General features: G+C 40.5%; 1 protein-coding gene across 5 annotated transcripts in view; it reads left to right on the forward strand.

The window, feature by feature from the left end:
* The first annotated feature begins 1,623 nt into the window (after positions 1-1,623).
* LOC133614708 (von Willebrand factor A domain-containing protein 5A-like) overlaps positions 1,624-18,288 on the forward strand; it is a 39,969-nt gene continuing 23,304 nt past the window's right edge. For all 5 annotated transcript variants that reach the window (XM_061972883.2, XM_061972885.2, XM_061972886.2 and 2 more), the window contains exons 1-10: positions 1,624-1,741; positions 11,665-11,714; positions 11,971-12,173; positions 12,245-12,467; positions 12,758-12,924; positions 12,999-13,113; positions 13,188-13,363; positions 13,445-13,533; positions 13,623-13,767; positions 13,949-14,028. In XM_061972883.2, coding sequence (XP_061828867.1) covers positions 11,672-11,714; positions 11,971-12,173; positions 12,245-12,467; positions 12,758-12,924; positions 12,999-13,113; positions 13,188-13,363; positions 13,445-13,533; positions 13,623-13,767; positions 13,949-14,028 — 1,241 coding nt within the window. In that variant the 5' untranslated portion in view covers positions 1,624-1,741; positions 11,665-11,671. The remainder of the gene's footprint in view (positions 1,742-11,664; positions 11,715-11,970; positions 12,174-12,244; positions 12,468-12,757; positions 12,925-12,998; positions 13,114-13,187; positions 13,364-13,444; positions 13,534-13,622; positions 13,768-13,948; positions 14,029-18,288) is intronic.

Below are 18,288 nucleotides of genomic sequence, written 5' to 3' on the forward strand. Positions count from 1 at the left end.
TGCTGAGTTGGCGTTATAGAGTACTCCTGGAAGCTGCAGGAATCGGATAGAGGCAGCACATACCTTCGCTCGAAACCAGTTGGAGAAGGCTGGTTTAAGGCAAAAGAGGAACCATGACGTGCGGAGCAAGGGCCGGGACTTTAGGCCTGGTGAGCTGGTCTTGGTGTACACGCCCAAAAGAAAAAAAGGACGTTGCCCCAAGTTGGACAGTCGTTTGGACGATCCGTGTAGGGTGCTTGAGAGGGTGGGACCTTAAGGGCCGAAAGGTTGTCTTGCATAGAGACCGTTCGGCATCTTACAGGGGCAGAGCGGTTCCCCAGTTTGAGGCGAGGCCTGCCTCACCAGATTGCACTGGACAGTTAGTGGATCAAGGTTCCCCAGATTCCACCATTGTTGTCCCTGTTCAGCTGCTAGCGCCACGTGTTGATGGACCTGAGCCAGAACAGAGACAGAGGCGTAGACCGCCAAGGTTCAGGGATTTTCTTGTTGACCCCTCGGGACGAGAGGCTTTATAAAGGGGGAGGCAGTGTAATATCTGTAATATTTGTGTAAGTGTACTGTGCCTTTAAGGGTTTGTGGACGTGGTTAAGAGGGGAGGAGTATATTGACAGCTAGAATTCACCAAGTCAAGTATTTCATACATATATATATATATATATATATATATATATATATAGATATATAGATATATAGATATATAGATATCTACATCCTGAAAATATGCAAACAAAGCTGTGTTTAGATAATTAATACTTCAAACTTGCATAAATAAATATTAAGGAATATAACATAACTTGGCTTCTGAGAGTTTCAAAATGTAATGAATAAAATGCTAAAGTTGTTGATAAACAAGCAATTATTTTAATAATTAAATATGGTCATTTTAAATTAATTATTATGATAATTAATATAACAATTATTTGAAATATGTTTATTTTAATGTATAATTCTATGGCTGGATGTAATAAGGAGTCACGAAAAAATACAAATAAAAATACAATTAATTTTGATGTTTTTAGCTAAATATAGTAAAAATGTATTTTTTTAAATATTTTTTTTAATTAATAAATATATTTAATTAATACAATTTATCTCTAGTCTGGATGATTTAGTTCTTGTCACCCTGTTGTCCTCCCGTCATGAAAAAAGGCTGTCCTCACTCAGGTCCGCATGGAGCTGGAGGGGGCGTGGCTTCCAGCTCCGGCTGAAAATCGGGAGATTTTCGGGAGAATATTTGTCCCGGGAGCTTTTCGGGAGAGGCGCTGAATTTCGGGAGTCTCCCGGAAAATTCGGGAGTGTTGGCAAGTATGCACAAGTGCATTTTGTCACAATAAAACGAGAATAAAAAGGGTTAATCTGTAATTGAATTACCCAACCTGGTGTGTGTACGCCTTGAACTACTTTGCATGTCCTCATCAGAACGACCATCCAGAAAAGTGACACCAAACGTTGCTTTGACTCGGACTCGTTGTCTAGACCAGTCGCCATTCGGGTTGAAGGCATGCGTGGGCAAATGCCGACACACATAAAAAACATAGTTTCATTGCAGGCCAAACGCATTGGCCTTCAACTGCGAATCGTTTCGCATTCTTCACTTAAAAAGAACCACTCAAGAAGTTCAGTTCGTTCGCCAACGTCACAACTCCAGGAAGGCGTTTCCTTCTCTTCTGATATAAACACTCATGTTCGTGTCAGTCTCTGGTACAAACCTTACTACGCATCTTTGAAAGACTGGTTCAAGGTATGCTTGTTCCTGTATTTCCATTTACTAGATAATGCTGTGTCGCTAACTTTATTTTAAACTGGCGGAAGTAAAACATATTGTTGTCAATTCGCTAACATTCGTACATACAAACGTCACGTTCCGACGTTTTCAATAAAATGTATCCAGGGCGCGAATTTAACCGCCTTTGTCATTTGCTGTAATGTCCTAACAATTGACCAACATTTACGGCAACAACATGCCGTGGTCGCCCTTGACTTTTTACTTGTTAACGGAGCAGGGATGCAACGATAAACGGTGTAATGATAGACAGCGGTAAAATTTCAGACAGTTAGTACACACCGTTTTTTGTTTTTTTGTTTTTTATAAATACCGGAAAGCTGTCATTTTGTAATGCATTTTAGGCAACTGCTTACTTTCTGAATATTGAAGCGCCGCAGAGTCCGCATGCGAATGCGCACTTGAGCCGTTCGGCTCGGGGAAACATGGCGGGGACTCTGTTAAGCACATTTAATAATATAAATAGCAAAGCCATGTTGAATATCTTACGCAGTGACGTCATGTGCCGTGCAGTGAAATGGTATTGTGAGCATGCGCAGAATAAACGGAGCAGTAAGTTCCTGGACCTAAGAAATTATGGTGGTTTGTTTATTTCCTCCCGTGAATATAAAGTGATAGCTAACCACATTTACAACGTAGTCACATCTTGTTTATAAAGTGTGTAATTTGTTTACTGGGATGTTCACTCGTCCTTTATTTAACTGCTAACTTTGTTAGTGTTCCAATAACATCAATACTAGCTCAAATGGTTTGTCATCTCATCGAATTGAACGCTGGCTGAGTTGTCCCGGAGGCACAAAGATTGTGTGTTAGACGTGAGGTGTCACTCCTCTTTATTTTTGTAGGCCAAACTGTTGCACTGAAGTACATGGTTGTTGTTGAAGAACAAAGCTTGTTTATTTGACTTTATCTTCAATAGCCAAACTGCTTTGTTTTTTATAGATAAATAGATGGATAGATAGATAGTACTTTATTGATTCCTTCAGGAGAGTTCCCTCAGGAAAATTAAAATACCAGCAGAAGTGTACAAAATTGAGATCGAATGTAAAAAGTAAATAATGAGGATATAAATGGAAACAAAAATATACACAATAGAATAAAAAGAAAAAGCAACAATGAGAATAAAAATATAACAGTAAAATCAGAATATAACAAGAGAAACTAGGCAGTAGTGACCATGTTATGTAAAAGTATTGCACTGTTATTGTTTTGCATCCCCTGTCATCCTAGTACCCCCCCTCTTCCCCAAAGAGGAGTTGTACAGTCTAATGGCGTGTGGGACAAAGGAGTTTTTTAGTCTATTAGTCCTGCACTTGGGATGAAGCAGTCTAGCACTGAACAGGCTCCTCTGGCTACTGATAACGGTATGCAGAGGGTGACTGGCATCATCCAGGATGCTCACGAGTTTTTCCACAGTCCTCTTCTCTGCCACCGTCACCAGTGAGTCCAGTTTCATTCCGATCGTAGAACCGGCCCGCCTGATCAGTTTCTCCAGTCTGGAGCTGTCCTTCTTAGATGTACTGCCCCCCCAGCACACTACAATGTAGTACAGAACACTGGCAACCACAGACTTGTAGTACATCCACAAGAGTTTTTTTTTTTACAGATTTAGTGTTTTTTTACAGATGTAGAGTTTTTTACAGATTTTTATATTGATATCAAAGTAAATACCATGGGGTTTTTTTTCAATCCACAAAGTAATTACTTTAAAAAACATTCATGTGACATAGCATTTTGTTAATGTTGTATGGTGTATAGTTAATTCCTATATGACATTTCTACTCAAACTCTCAATGGGTCTGTCCTGATATAGCATGTACATGTACACACATTAGTACATATAAATGTACGTAATTTAAAAAATACATCTCTCAATGAAAATGTAAAACTAGAGATAAAGGAATCATGTAATAAAAAAATCTGACACGCTGATACTATTAATGAACAAAAACGCAACTATTTGTCTTTAAATATATAGATCCAGAATGTAGAGCATTTTTTATGATATTACAAATTACATGATGGTGTCGCATTCACACTCCAACACTGTTTTACCAAAAGTAGTCATAATTAATCATCCATCCATCCATCCATTTTCTACCGCTTGTCCCTTTCGGGGTTGCAGGGGGTGCTGGAGCCTATCTCAGCTGCATTGATTTATAATCGTGATTTCAATATTGATAAAAAATAATCTTAATTAGGGATGTCCGATAATATCGGGCTGCCGATATTATCGGCCGATAAATGCTTTAAAATGTAATATCGGAAATTATCGGTATCGGTTTCTAAAAGTAAAATGTATGACGTTTTAAAACGCCACTGTGTACACGGACGTAGGGAGAGGTACAGGGTGCCAATAAACCTTAAAGGCATTTCCTTTGCATGTGTGCCGTCCGAGTCACATAATATCTACCAGCTGTTCTCATCACAAATTAATGCAAGGCATACTTGATCAACAGCCATACAGGTCACACTGAGGATGGTCGTATAAACCAGTTTAACACTGTTACAAATATGCGCCACACTGGTGAACCCACACCAAACAAGAATGACAAACACATTTCGGAAGAACATACGCACCGTAACACAACATAAACACAACAGAACAAATACCCAGAATCCCTTGCAGTACTAACTCTTCCGGGACGCTACAATATAAACCCCCCGCTACCCCCGCCCACCTCAACCTCCTCATAGTCTCTCTCAGGGAGAGCATGTCCCAAATTCCAAGCTGCTGTTTGGATAGATAGATAGTACTTTATTGATTCCTTCAGGAGAGTTCCCTCAGGAAAATTTAAATTCCAGCAGCAGTGTACAGAATTGAGATCGAATTTAAAAAGTAAATAATGGGGGTATAAATGGAAACAGAATAGAAAAATATTACAATAAGAATAAAAATAAAAAGCAACAATGAGAATAAAAATAAAGCAGTAAAATAAGAATATAACAAGAGAAACTAGGCAGTAGTGACCATGTTGTGAAAAAGTATTGCACTGTTATTGTTTTGAGGCATGTTAAAAAAAAAAAAGCACTTTGTGACTTCAATAATAAATATGGCAGTGCCATGTTGGCTTTTTTTTCCATAACTTGAGTTGATTTATTTTGGAAAACCTTGTTACATTGTTTAATGCATCCAGCTGGGCATCACAACAAAATTAGGCATAATAAAGTGTTAATTCCACGACTGTGTATATCGGTATCGGTTGATATCGGTATCGGTAATTAAGAGTTGGACAATATCGGAATATCGGATATCGGTAAAAAAGCCATTATCGGACATCTCTAATCTTAATTATTATTTGGTCCATAATCGTGCAGTCCTATGTTTAGACTTGACCTCATATATTAACACTATGTTCATCTTTAAGGACAAAAAGTGCAGTTATGTCTTGTATCCATAAAATGCCATCTTGCGAATTTTTCACATTTATTTTTATTTATTTATAGTATTTTGTTTCTGCCATATTACTTTGTTTATAGTGCTTGTGTAGCTTTCATATGCACATTCAGCTTTCTACTTGAAGTATATATGTACATTTTGAATGTGTTTAAAAAAAAAAAAAATTTGGTTGAAGGATTTCAGTATAAGTAGTTTTTGAAAATTTGGAGCACATTTAAAATTACTGCGATAATAATAACCGAGATAATTTTGGTCACAATAACCGTGATAAGAAAGGTTCACACCGTGACATCCCTGTAATGAACAATTGTAACGTAATTGTTTTGATATATATATATATATATATATATATATATATATATATATATATATATATATATATATATATATATATACATACAGGTAAAAGCCAGTAAATTAGAATATTTTGAAAAACTTGATTTATTTCAGTAATTGCATTCAAAAGGTGTAACTTGTACATTATATTTATTCATTGCACACAGACTGATGCATTCAAATGTTTATTTCATTTAATTTTGATGATTTGAAGTGGCAACAAATGAAAATCCAAAATTCCGTGTGTCACAAAATTAGAATATTACTTAAGGCTAATACAAAAAAGGGATTTTTAGAAATGTTGGCCAACTGAAAAGTATGAAAATGAAAAATATGAGCATGTACAATACTCAATACTTGGTTGGAGCTTCTTTTGCCTCAATTACTGCGTTAATGCGGCGTGGCATGGAGTCAATGAGTTTCTGGCACTGCTCAGGTGTTATGAGAGCCCAGGTTGCTCTGATAGTGGCCTTCAACTCTTCTGCGTTTTTGGGTCTGGCATTCTGCATCTTCCTTTCCACAATACCCCACAGATTTTCTATGGGGCTAAGGTCAGGGGAGTTGGCGGGCCAATTTAGAACAGAAATACCATGGTCCGTAAACCAGGCACGGGTAGATTTTGCGCTGTGTGCAGGCGCCAAGTCCTGTTGGAACTTGAAATCTCCATCTCCATAGAGCAGGTCAGCAGCAGGAAGCATGAAGTGCTCTAAAACTTGCTGGTAGACGGCTGCGTTGACCCTGGATCTCAGGAAACAGAGTGGACCGACACCAGCAGATGACATGGCACCCCAAACCATCACTGATGGTGGAAACTTTACACTAGACTTCAGGCAACGTGGATCCTGTGCCTCTCCTGTCTTCCTCCAGACTCTGGGACCTCGATTTCCAAAGGAAATGCAAAATTTGCATGGTTGGGTGTAAGGCTGCAGCTAACGATTATTTTTCTATCGATTAATCTATAGATTATTTTTTTCGATTAATCGGTTAATCTATAGATTATTTTTTCGATTAATCTATAGATTGTTTTTCCTTTTACCGATTATTTTTTTAAATTTAAAATGAAGATGAAAAAATAAATGTTGGCCAGTTTTTTCAAAAGGCATGACTTTTATATACAAAAAAAAAAGTATGGCCACTCAGTCAACATTGACAACAACATGACAAAATATTCTGTAACAATGTAAACATTTAAAACTTTTAACATTTAACAAAATTAAAAGTAGCTTATTTGCTTTTTAATGTGCAAATATAAAAGTAAACATCCAGTGCAAATGTTAATATTCTGCAATATTATAAGCATTTCTAAAGTAAAGGTATTGCTTATTTTGCTTTAAAATGTGCAAAAATAAAGATAAACATCCAATACAAAAAAGTGCAAAACGAAATATTCTGTAACAGTGTAAACATTTCAACAAAAGTAAAAGTATTGCTTATTTTGCTTAATAACACAACAATGATAGTATGATTAAAGTGAAAGTTAATTGTTGGTTTGTACATAGTATATGTAACTGTTAATGTTGTAAAAGGTATTTGCACAACTAATTAACGTTAGCGTTAAAGAGGAGCGCGTCTTTGTAAACACTGAACAGGCACGCCAAACGCGCCTCTCAGAGCGAAACAGTGTTTTAGTTTATGAATTTACAACGCAGATACAAATGACACATTCATGATTTTGTGTAATGATGACAACGTATACTCACGCGGACGATTGACTAGTTGATGGTGATGGCAAGAACGCTGTCGGGTGTTTTCTTTTCAAATGTTCCTTCATAGCCGTTGTGCTGCTATGATAGGCCATTTCCGCTCGACACAGTGTGCATACAACAACTGTCAAGTGTTTTGCTTTTTTCGCTGTGCTTATCCCACACTTGAAGGGATGTACCAATGCTGAATGTGGCTTCTGGATTTCACTCAAAAGACCAGACCGTAGTTACTTTTCCCTTTTATTTTCCTTTAGTTTGCAACAGTTTTTCCAACCAAGAAACAGCTTCTTTTTTCTTCTTTAGTCTTTTTAGCAGTCTTTAGCAGTGTTAATAGACTTTAGTTTCTTTAGCTGTCATTAGCTGTCTTTAGTAGCCTTTAGTAGCCTTTAGTAGCCTTTAGCTTCTTTAGTAGGTGAAAAACCTTTAAGGACAAAACACCACAAGATTAACATGCTGTAAAAAATCAATCAATTATCAATCCCATAATTTACAACTATTAATTAGGCTATCAAACTCTTAACCATTAAACAAGTGCAAGAAAATGGACACATCTTTTCCCTTTAAGTTAAAACAGATTTTAAATAAATTGTCTCAACATAAATGCACCAAGATACATATAAAATATATTTAACACCAGAAACACAATAGATAAATGCAACAGAAAACCCAATATGCAAATACATAAATACCTAACCAATTAACCACCTATTTAGATACATATTTAAAATCCATATTCAATATAAATATATTATTAATTTAGCAGTGAAACACTCAATCTTAAACGCTGTCTACTGGTAGAAAAATGCCCCTTTTTCTACGCCCTCACCAACACAGTTAAATCCAACACTTTAAGTTGAGTGACTTCACCCTCCTGATGAAGCAAACTGTTCCAACATTTATCAAACTAAGCAAAGAATATCAACACTAAACAACAGTTACATAACACACTGTGTGTATTTAGCCTCCAGACTAAGCACGCTACATGCACACAACCCCCCCCCCCCCATCTCACCAGCGCAACAGGTGCGCCACACCCACGAAGAGAAATATTAAATCTTACATACTTTTGGCACAACTCTGGGTTATCTGTAATGAACTAAACCTTTTTCCACTCTGCGCTGGCGTCTTTTGTACTCCTTGATTTGACACAGCGGTCTAATTACCGGGCTCGCGCACCAGCAGATGAGACAGGAGCGCGCCGCGTTATACCTGCGCGCGAACGTAAACTGATCGGCTCTGATTTTATAAGCCGACTGGCCGAAATAATGCCGAATTATATACATTTCCCGGGGTTGCCTAGGTGAATAGGGATGCGGATGTGCTCTAAGATAAAATATAATTTTATTAAGTGGGGTTTGGCTGGTTGCTAAACAGCCACAGTTGCGAGCTCGCGCTTCAGCTGACGAGACAGCTGTTCACCGCTACAACATTATTAGGCAGTTTATTGAAATACTCCCACACTTTTGACGACTTTTGGCGTGCTTTTTTTCCCTCGCTCGCACCGCTCGCATCATCTGCTTTGCGCTCCGCCATGACGGCAGTGTGACGTAAATATGCGACGCGTCGTAGCATAAAAACAACGTCGACGTATTTACGTAACCGATGACGTCGACTACGTCGACGTGTCGTTTCAGCCTTAGTTGGGTGATGGTTTGGGGTGCCATGTCATCTGCTGGTGTCGGTCCACTCTGTTTCCTGAGATCCAGGGTCAACGCAGCCGTCTACCAGCAAGTTTTAGAGCACTTCATGCTTCCTGCTGCTGACCTGCTCTATGGAGATGGAGATTTCAAGTTCCAACAGGACTTGGCGCCTGCACACAGCGCAAAATCTACCCGTGCCTGGTTTACGGACCATGGTATTTCTGTTCTAAATTGGCCCGCCAACTCCCCTGACCTTAGCCCCATAGAAAATCTGTGGGGTATTGTGAAAAGGAAGATGCAGAATGCCAGACCCAAAAACGCAGAAGAGTTGAAGGCCACTATCAGAGCAACCTGGGCTCTCATAACACCTGAGCAGTGCCAGAAACTCATCGACTCCATGCCACGCCGCATTAACGCAGTAATTGAGGCAAAAGGAGCTCCAACCAAGTATTGAGTATTGTACATGCTCATATTTTTCATTTTCATACTTTTCAGTTGGCCAACATTTCTAAAAATCCCTTTTTTGTATTAGCCTTAAGTAATATTCTAATTTTGTGACACACGGAATTTTGGATTTTCATTTGTTGCCACTTCAAATAATCAAAATTAAATGAAATAAACATTTGAATGCATCAGTCTGTGTGCAATGAATAAATATAATGTACAAGTTACACCTTTTGAATGCAATTACTGAAATAAATCAAGTTTTTCAAAATATTCTAATTTACTGGCTTTTACCTGTATATATATATACCGTATATATAATGCAGCTGAGATAAGCTCCAGCACCCCCCGCGACCCCGAAAAGGACAAGCGGTAGAAAATGGATGGATATATAGATTAGATTAGATAGATTTAGATTTATTGGTCCCCGTTGGGGTAATTCATTTTCACTGCCGTACATTTAAACAATAGACATTAGACATCACGAACAAAAATAACAAAAAGACATCATACATGACCAACACTTTTACAGGCTTGTCAGACAGGTTGGCCGGTCCTGCTGTTTAGGGCGGCTGTAGCTGCAGTGATAAGGCTTTTCCCGAGGCGGGCCCTCCGGAATTTGATAGTTCTGTACCTGCGCCCTGTTGGTAGTGGGATGATGTATTGGTGTAGTGGGTGAGTCATATCCTGGACTATTGCGTTTGCCAGTCGAATGATGGACCTGTGGTTTAGATCTGAGATGTTGGGTGTGGGTAGGCCAATGATTTTAGCTGCTGGTTTGTAATGCGTGTGAGTTTACAGAAAGCATAGTGAAAAAACATGTGGAACAGTACAGAAGGATGGGTTGAACGATGCTTTGGTATAGTAATAAGAGGAGGTGAGGTGCAACGTATAGTCCTTTAAGTTTACGGATGGCTGACAGTCTTTGTTGACTTCTTTGTTGAATGTCCGTGGTGTGTTGATCAAAGGTGAGTTTATTGTCCAAAGTTAGGCCCAGGTATTTAAGAGTGTCAACTGTATATATATATATATATATATATATATATATATATATATATATATATATATATATATTACCCAGGAGGTGATCAAGGGTGATGGGTCAAATGCAGAGAATAATTTCGCCACACCTTGTGTGTGTGTGACAATCATTGGAACTTTAACTTCATATCTCTCTCTCTATATATATATATATATATATATATATATATATATATATATATATATATATATATATATATATATATATATATATATATACAACTGGGAGGAAGCTGCAAAAGACAGCGACGTTTGGAGGCACACTGTTGCTACAGGAACCCGCCGTGCCGAGGAGAAGCACATCTCCTTGTTGCAGGCGAGGAGACAAAAGCGGAAACTCCGTGACGCGGGACATGCTCCTGTGTCAGAACCCTCCACATACGTCTGCGCCAACTGCACCAGAGACTGTCACTCCAGAGTGGGGCTGTACAGCCACAGCCGCCGCTGCAAGAAAGAATGAACTCCCCCAGGCGCAACCCATCGTCACTACTGACGGACGGATGCCTATGATGATATATATATATATATATATATATATATATATATATATATATATATATATATATGCGCATGCGCTTTGGCGCCCCTGCCTCGAAAGAAAATAATGTTTGCCTTGGGGCCTTTCCAACTTGCTTTGGTGCCCTAAAATATGAGCCCTCCTTTAAGGCAACACTTGACTTGACCTTAAAAAGTAAAAATTTGAGGCCTGCGTATCAATAAGAGAGCTGAAACAATTATAAAAAAATATTTAGACAGAACTTCCTATGTGAAACATAAACAGGTATTCATTGTGTGCTTTATCTGCCATTTGTTTTATTTTTATGAATATGAAGCGTGTAGTGACTTTTTCACTGTGTCAAAAATGTTCTAACTCTACTATGGTCATTTGTTGTCATATTGTGACCACAGCAGGGTGATTCTATATGTGAATAAATACTGTATGGAATAATTAAGATAGGATAGACTTTAGACTTTATGTGAAATTATGTGGTTGCAGTGCAGATACAAAAAGACTACAAAAAAAAGGTAAAGCACGTGAAAACAAAAGGGGACATCAAAGAACACAAAGGACATAAAATACATTAAAAAAGCACAAAGCTAATACAACCAGCTGCCACTTCAGCCGCCATTTCTATATACAACTACAAAAGTAAAACACAACAAAAAAACAACAAAATGAGCAATACGATTGCACCAAGCGTATGCAGTTATGTTGAACATGTGTTAATATTCACAATATTCTGCAAAGGTAGCAATTCTTATATTATTGCCACTAACAAACTGACTGTGGATATTTTATTTTGTGTGTCTATGTAGAGACACGATGGAGTGCTGCTGTGGACTGCTAACTGCTGAGAAACAACCAGGTACTGATTTGAATGTCAAAAATAAATAAAATAAAGTATTCATTACAAAGATCTTTGTAATGTAAGCGTACAACCTGATTGTTCAGATATTCCATCTTATCTGTGTGTTAATTATGTGTGTGTGTGTGTGTGTGTGTGTGTGTGTGTGTGTGTGTGTGTGTGTGTGTGTGTGTGTGTGTGTGTGTGTGTGTGTGTGTGTGTGTGTGTGTGTGTGTGTGTGCCTGCGTGCGTGCGTGCGTGCGTGCGTGTGGTTCAGTTCCTTTAAAGGGCATTGAAGTAGAGCTGGAGGTGAAGGACCACGTGGCCACAGTGGTGTCCACTCTGCACTATGAGAACAAGGAGGACAAAGCCATAGAAGCTGTTTTTGTTTTCCCTCTGCCCGGAGATGCTGCTGTCTGCCATTTCAGCGCTAAGGTCGGACAGACTGAGATTGTGGCCGAGGTGAAGGAGAAACAGAAGGTGAGTCGCATGCATACCGAAGACGAAATGGCTGAAAAAGAGCGTCCACAACCAGGTTTTGTCCTCTCCAGGCCCGCGATGAGTACGACGACGCTTTGAGCTCAGGGCAGCAGGCCTTCCTCCTGGAAGAGAGTGAGCAGAGCTCGGATATCTTCTCTCTCAGTGTGGGCAGTCTTCCTCCAGGAGAGAGCGCCTCCATCAGGCTGGAGTACATCATTGAGCTGGCTGTACAGGCGGATGACGCGCTGAGGTTTTGTTTGCCTGCGGTGCTCAACCCTCGCTACCAACCTCAGGGTAGGACACTTAGCAACACCTTTTTCATTCATGCTAATCTCATATCTGCTCATGTTATTAGTGTATATACAGTATTTGCTAATGTCATGGCAATTCATGGTGTATTTTAGTAATAATAAAACCAAAACCCTGATGTAGATATTTAAGATTTGGCAGAGTTCTTGTTGATTGTACGATGTTTCCATAATGTCATGGCAATTCATGGTGTATTTTAGTAATGATAAAACCAAAACCCTGATGTAGATATTTAAGATTTGGCAGAGTTCTTGATGATTGTACGATGTTTCCAGGGAGTGAAGGTGGCGGCGTCCAGGTGACCTCTGTCCCCGCCTCTCAGGTGCCCTACAGTCTGTCTTTCTCTGCTCGGGTGTCTTCTCCTCGTCAGGTCTCCAAAATCGACTCCAACTGTTCCTTGGAGCCTTTGCAGTACCTCAACGCTGAGCAAAGCCAGGCTGTCGTAAGTAAACGCTGACAACGGTTTGTCATGGTTGAGAAGTGCTATTTATGTATTTATTTATTCACTGGGTTTAGGTGAAACTGGCTGCAGGACACAAGTTTGACAGGGATGTTGAGCTGCTGATTTACTACAAGGATGCCCACCAGCCGGCTGCTGTGGTTGAGGCAGGTCAGGCGCCTGCCAAGCCTGGTGAGTTACTTCTAATTTCAAACTGATGTAAAACTATGCATTGAATGTGTTTGAATATTTTTATTGTGTTTCAGGCACACTGATGGGAGATGCGGTCGTGATGCTGAGTGTGTACCCGGAGTTCCCTCAGGCAGTGATGTCTTCACTGGCCTCAAGTGGAGAATTTGTGTTCTTACTAGATCGATCTGGAAGTATGGATTGTCTTATCAACAACATCAAGAAGAGTGAGACTCGCATCAGCAGTGCCAGGGTAATCAGAGGGTCAATAAACCATTCATTTGTCCTTCTTCCCTACGGTGGCCTTCACTCTTTGACTTTCACTTCCACACAGGATACTCTTCTGCTGCTTCTGAAGAGCTTACCAATGGGCTGCTACTTCAACATCTACAGTTTTGGATCTCGCTTTGAACACATCTTCCCGTAAGAAAGTACCCTTTGTCCAACCATTACATTCCTGGTATGTCACACTGCATGAGTACATATACTGTACTTGTGTATATTGATGGCAGTACAAGTGTGGAATACAGTGAGAAGACCATGGAAGAGGCTCTGAAGAAAGTCAATGAGTTTCAAGCTAACCTGGGAGGAACAGCGATCTTTCAGCCACTCAAACACATTTACAACCAACCCTGCATTCCCAGTCAACCAAGACAAGTAATGTGTACACGCACGCACGCACATGCATACACTTTTAGAAAACATCAAACAGGGTGAGCCAGTATCACATTCTGACTCAACTGAACAAACATCTTTTGTGACACTTCCCAAACATAATTATTGCAATGACAGCATGTAGTTGTGTATCTTTTAAGTCAAATGTATGTGTGTGTTTTAGGTTTTTGTGTTCACTGATGGCGAGGTTGGAAACACCAAAGAGATTTTGAACCTGGTGAAGAAGAATTCCACTTCCCACAGGTCAATTCACATGCACACATACATTTAGGTATATATAAGATTAATTTTGACTCATTCAGCAAATGGTTTAGATGTATCACATTTTTAATCAAATTAATCATAATGATGGATTCATCCGTTTTTAAGCATCCTTCTCAGAGGACCTTAGAGGTGAAGGTGCTGGATATGCATGCCCTAAGCTGGTATGCTTACTCATTGTCCGCGGTTGGATGTACTACCTGTTAAATGAGGGTGAATAAACACGATGTCTATTCTGGTTCACAACTTTTAATCAACTGACGCACAGAGGTAAAACCGGAAACACTCGATCCCCTCTTCCCGCCCACAAACACTGCGCATGCGTTAACCCAGTATATGGAGAAACATGTTAACAATCTCCCTATCTTTTATGAATTAAAAAAATTAAATAGCACATGTTTCTTGAGAACAAATACATGTATTTTTTAAACAACAGAAACAATAAAATCAACTTAGGTAAGAACCCATTTTCCTTCACTCAATGCTTTCAAAAGCATCAAGGGTGATGCCCCCTTTTTTGTAAGACAGTCAGCCAGTTGATCTTTTGTTGCTGACCAAAGCACTTGTTGTATTTTTCTGTTGTGAATTAGTTCTTTGATGCCACTTATATCCCAACCGAAGCCATTTCTCTGTGACCTGTTTTGTTGATCAAAGAGCATCATAGAAGGAATGATTATCAGTCACACAAACTAACGCTGGAGCATTTAGACCAGCGGTGCCAGTAGTGAGCTCAGAATAAAGGGTGGCAAGAAACACAGTGTTGTCTATTCCATCGGACATGGCAAGAGTCTCTCCAGCAAGGGTGCTTCGCACCACTCGTCGAATCCTCTTGGACTGCCAGTAAAGGGGGAAGAATGTACCTCCTTTTCCCATTAGGGGGATCAACATTCCCCCTTGTGTACCTCCATCAGGAAGATTTTCTAATGAAGCATCGGTGAATACAGTTAGGTTTAAAGCATCATTGCCCAAATGTTGAAATTTCAAAGTCACTTTTTCAGCTTTCAGTTTAAAAACCAACTTATTAGCATTGTGAATTGATTGCACAGTCGCATTTTTTAGACTAGATGCCATACTGCAAGAATCAAACATTACATCAGGTCTTGTCTGTTTTGCAACCCAGAGTTTCTGTCCTATTTTTGATCTGAGTTGTTCTTGTTCTGTTTCATTAAGAGGAGCATCTCTTTCTAGAGCACGGACTGGCTGTAAGTGAATGGGGTGCAGACTTTCAATGTAGCTATGCTGATGCAACTGTACAGATTCATTAACAGTTTCAATATCCATTCCCAAATAGCAGAAATTGTCATGTTCCTCACGTCCCACTTGGAACCCAGACTTCAGTTTAGGGATCACATTTTCTGAAAAGTTTGATGAGCCTGCCCACAGAAAATCATCTACATGACATGCGAGTACACCCGTCACTGTGTTTTCATCATCCAGCCAATAAAATACTGCTGGGTCTACCTGTGACACTTTACCACCTGTGCTCAGCATGATTTCCTTCACCTTGTTGTACCAATAGAGAGATGCATCAGCAAGGCCATACACACACTTCTTCAGTTTCAAAAGAACCCCCATACAGTCAGCTTCTGGGGGAGGATTGACATAAATGTCTCTCGACAACTCCATACTCTGTAAGAAGGCAGACTTGATGTCCATAGAATGGACTTTCCAATGATTTTGACAAATTACACTGAGCAATAGCCTTAGAGATTCAGAAGCACATGTTGGTGAATCTTATTGTAGATTTTTTAAATTAAGTTCTTCAAAACCCCTTGCTACAAGTCTGGCCTTGGGTACAATACCAGTGTCACTTTATTTGAGACTACAGACCCACCTAGTGGAGATACACTTTTGGCCTGTATTTTCAGTCTCTTCAAAAACATTATTGTTTTTCCAGCTTTCTATCTCTGCCTGTTTGGCTGCATCAAATGATATGTCTTTTGTTATGAGTACATCAGCCTCCCTGGCAGATGACTCAGTGTTAAGATGTTGTACACATGACATGTCAACTGCCTCTTTTAGTCCAGTACTGCTATCAGGCTCAATATGCTGCACATTATACCAGTTTTTATAGGTTCCCGTGGCTTTACCTGTTCTACTGAATACTTTAGCCTTACATGTTACACTTGTGTCTCTTTTCATGAAAGTTACAATCTGTCCTGTTTTTAGCTTCACATTAGAAGCAGGGACAGGATTATCACAGGAACTGTGATTCATTTGAGGTGCATTTGTTTGAATGACACCTTCACTCATGTTTCCCTCGCCATCACTGTCATGTTCATTTTCACCGGCTGTGTTTTGTTCATTGTCTGAGCTACATGATGCTCTGTGTAAAACATCTGTGTCACTATCATTGGTTATGTTCTCTTCATGTTTTTCACATCCTGTTTCAGTGTGAACATTACTTTGTGTAATTTTCCTGTCATTAATCTGTGTGTGTGCACCTTATTAAGTCTTGAGTTATGAACTCTAACTAGAATACCTCCATGTCTTACAAACACAACGGTTCCATATTGACCAATCACCACTCCTGGTCCCTACCACTCTGTACTATCTCCTTGTTTATAGTAAACCTTTTCTCCTGTCTCATATTTTTCATCCGTGTCTCTAAGCTGTTTTCTTAATGCCCTTCTTATCCTCTCTGAACATTCAACTTCAGTGAAAGCCTTCCTTGAGGCATGCAAAGCTGATGTGTTCTCCTACTCTTGTGCTCACTGTAGTGCCCTCTAGTGCAGACAGCTTATTTACCAATACATTGGGAAGGTTAGGATTTCAGCATTGGCTGCATCTACTTATAGAGAAATTCGGCCGCCATCTTGAAGTGGTGATGAGGAGCCGGCGAGCAGCCTAAACTGACAGTTGACAGGTAGAGAGCAAAGATGCCGGGCTGGTGTTCAGCGTTTTCCTGCTCAGAGAGCGCGCTTCAGGACGCGCGAGGTTGTACAGACTGGAGCGTGTTCCGCGAGGGCACAGACAACAATGACGAATATACAGACACTGTGCTAGACTGTGTTGGTAAACTGGTCGAGAAAATAGTCCCCACATACACAGTAAGGGTTTTTCCAAATCAGAAGCCCTGGGTTGATAGATCGGTCCGAGAGGCTTTGAAAGCGCGCACCTCAGCCTACTGCAGAGGGCGCGCGACCGGCGACATGCACGCGTACAAGGCAGCATGCTATGACGTCAGGCGTGTAGTGAAGCAGGCAAAGGGAAGATACAGAGACAAAATGGAGTTTCAATTTCATCAGGCTGACTCTAGAGCTGTATGGCAAGGAATCAGAACCATGACAGACTACAAAGGCAGCCCCCCCAAGGTGAATGCTGATGTCTCCCTGGCAAATGAGCTAAATACCTTTTATGCATGGTTTGAGGCTGCAAATTCAAACAGCAGCACTCATGGCGCCGCAAAAGAGGGTATGGCCACTGGCAATGGAGACTCAGCATTCGAATAACAGAACATGACGGGAGGAGAACCTTTAAGAGGGTGAATACCAGGAAAGCCACAGGGCCAGACGGCATTCGTGGTTGCGTCCTAAAAGTCTGTGCTGACCAACTGGCACCGGTATTCACAGACATTCAATCTGTCCCTTGAACAGTCCGTCATCCCCACCTGTCTGAAAAAATCCACCATTGTCCCTGTTCCAAAGAAATCTTCCCCTGCCTGCCTCAACGACTACCGCCCCGTAGCCCTCACCCCCATAGCTATGAAGTGCTTTGAGAAGCTAATCAAAGACCACATATGCTCCCCCCCCCCCCACTATAGACCCCCTGCAATTTGCACACTGTCCAAACAGGTCAACCGACGATCCAATCACACACGTATTGCATACCGCCACAACACACCTGGACAAAAGGCAGGGGAACTATGTGAGAATGCTGTTCATAGACTACAGTTCGTAGTCAAGCTCAAGGACCTGGGCTTGAACTCAACCCTCTGTCAGTGGGTCCTGGTTTTCCTGACAGGCAGACCCAGGGGCGCAGAAAAGGGGGGGTAAAGGAGACGGATTCTAGGGGCCCATGATGGAGGGGGGCCCAGAGAGGCCCCTAATGATGATGAAATTATAATACAGAAAAAATAATGACACTGTGTTGGGGGCCCTGTAAAGATTCTTTTCATGGGGCCCAAAATCCCTAGCGGCGCCCCTGGGCAGACCACAAGTGGTGAGAGCAGAGAATTGCACCTCATCAACCATCATCCTCAACACCGGTGCCCCCCTGGGCTGTGTTCTGAGCCCCCTCCTC

The sequence above is a fragment of the Nerophis lumbriciformis genome, linkage group LG17, assembly GCF_033978685.3.
Source record: "Nerophis lumbriciformis linkage group LG17, RoL_Nlum_v2.1, whole genome shotgun sequence".
In the NCBI taxonomy this organism is placed as follows: Eukaryota; Metazoa; Chordata; class Actinopteri; order Syngnathiformes; family Syngnathidae; genus Nerophis; species Nerophis lumbriciformis.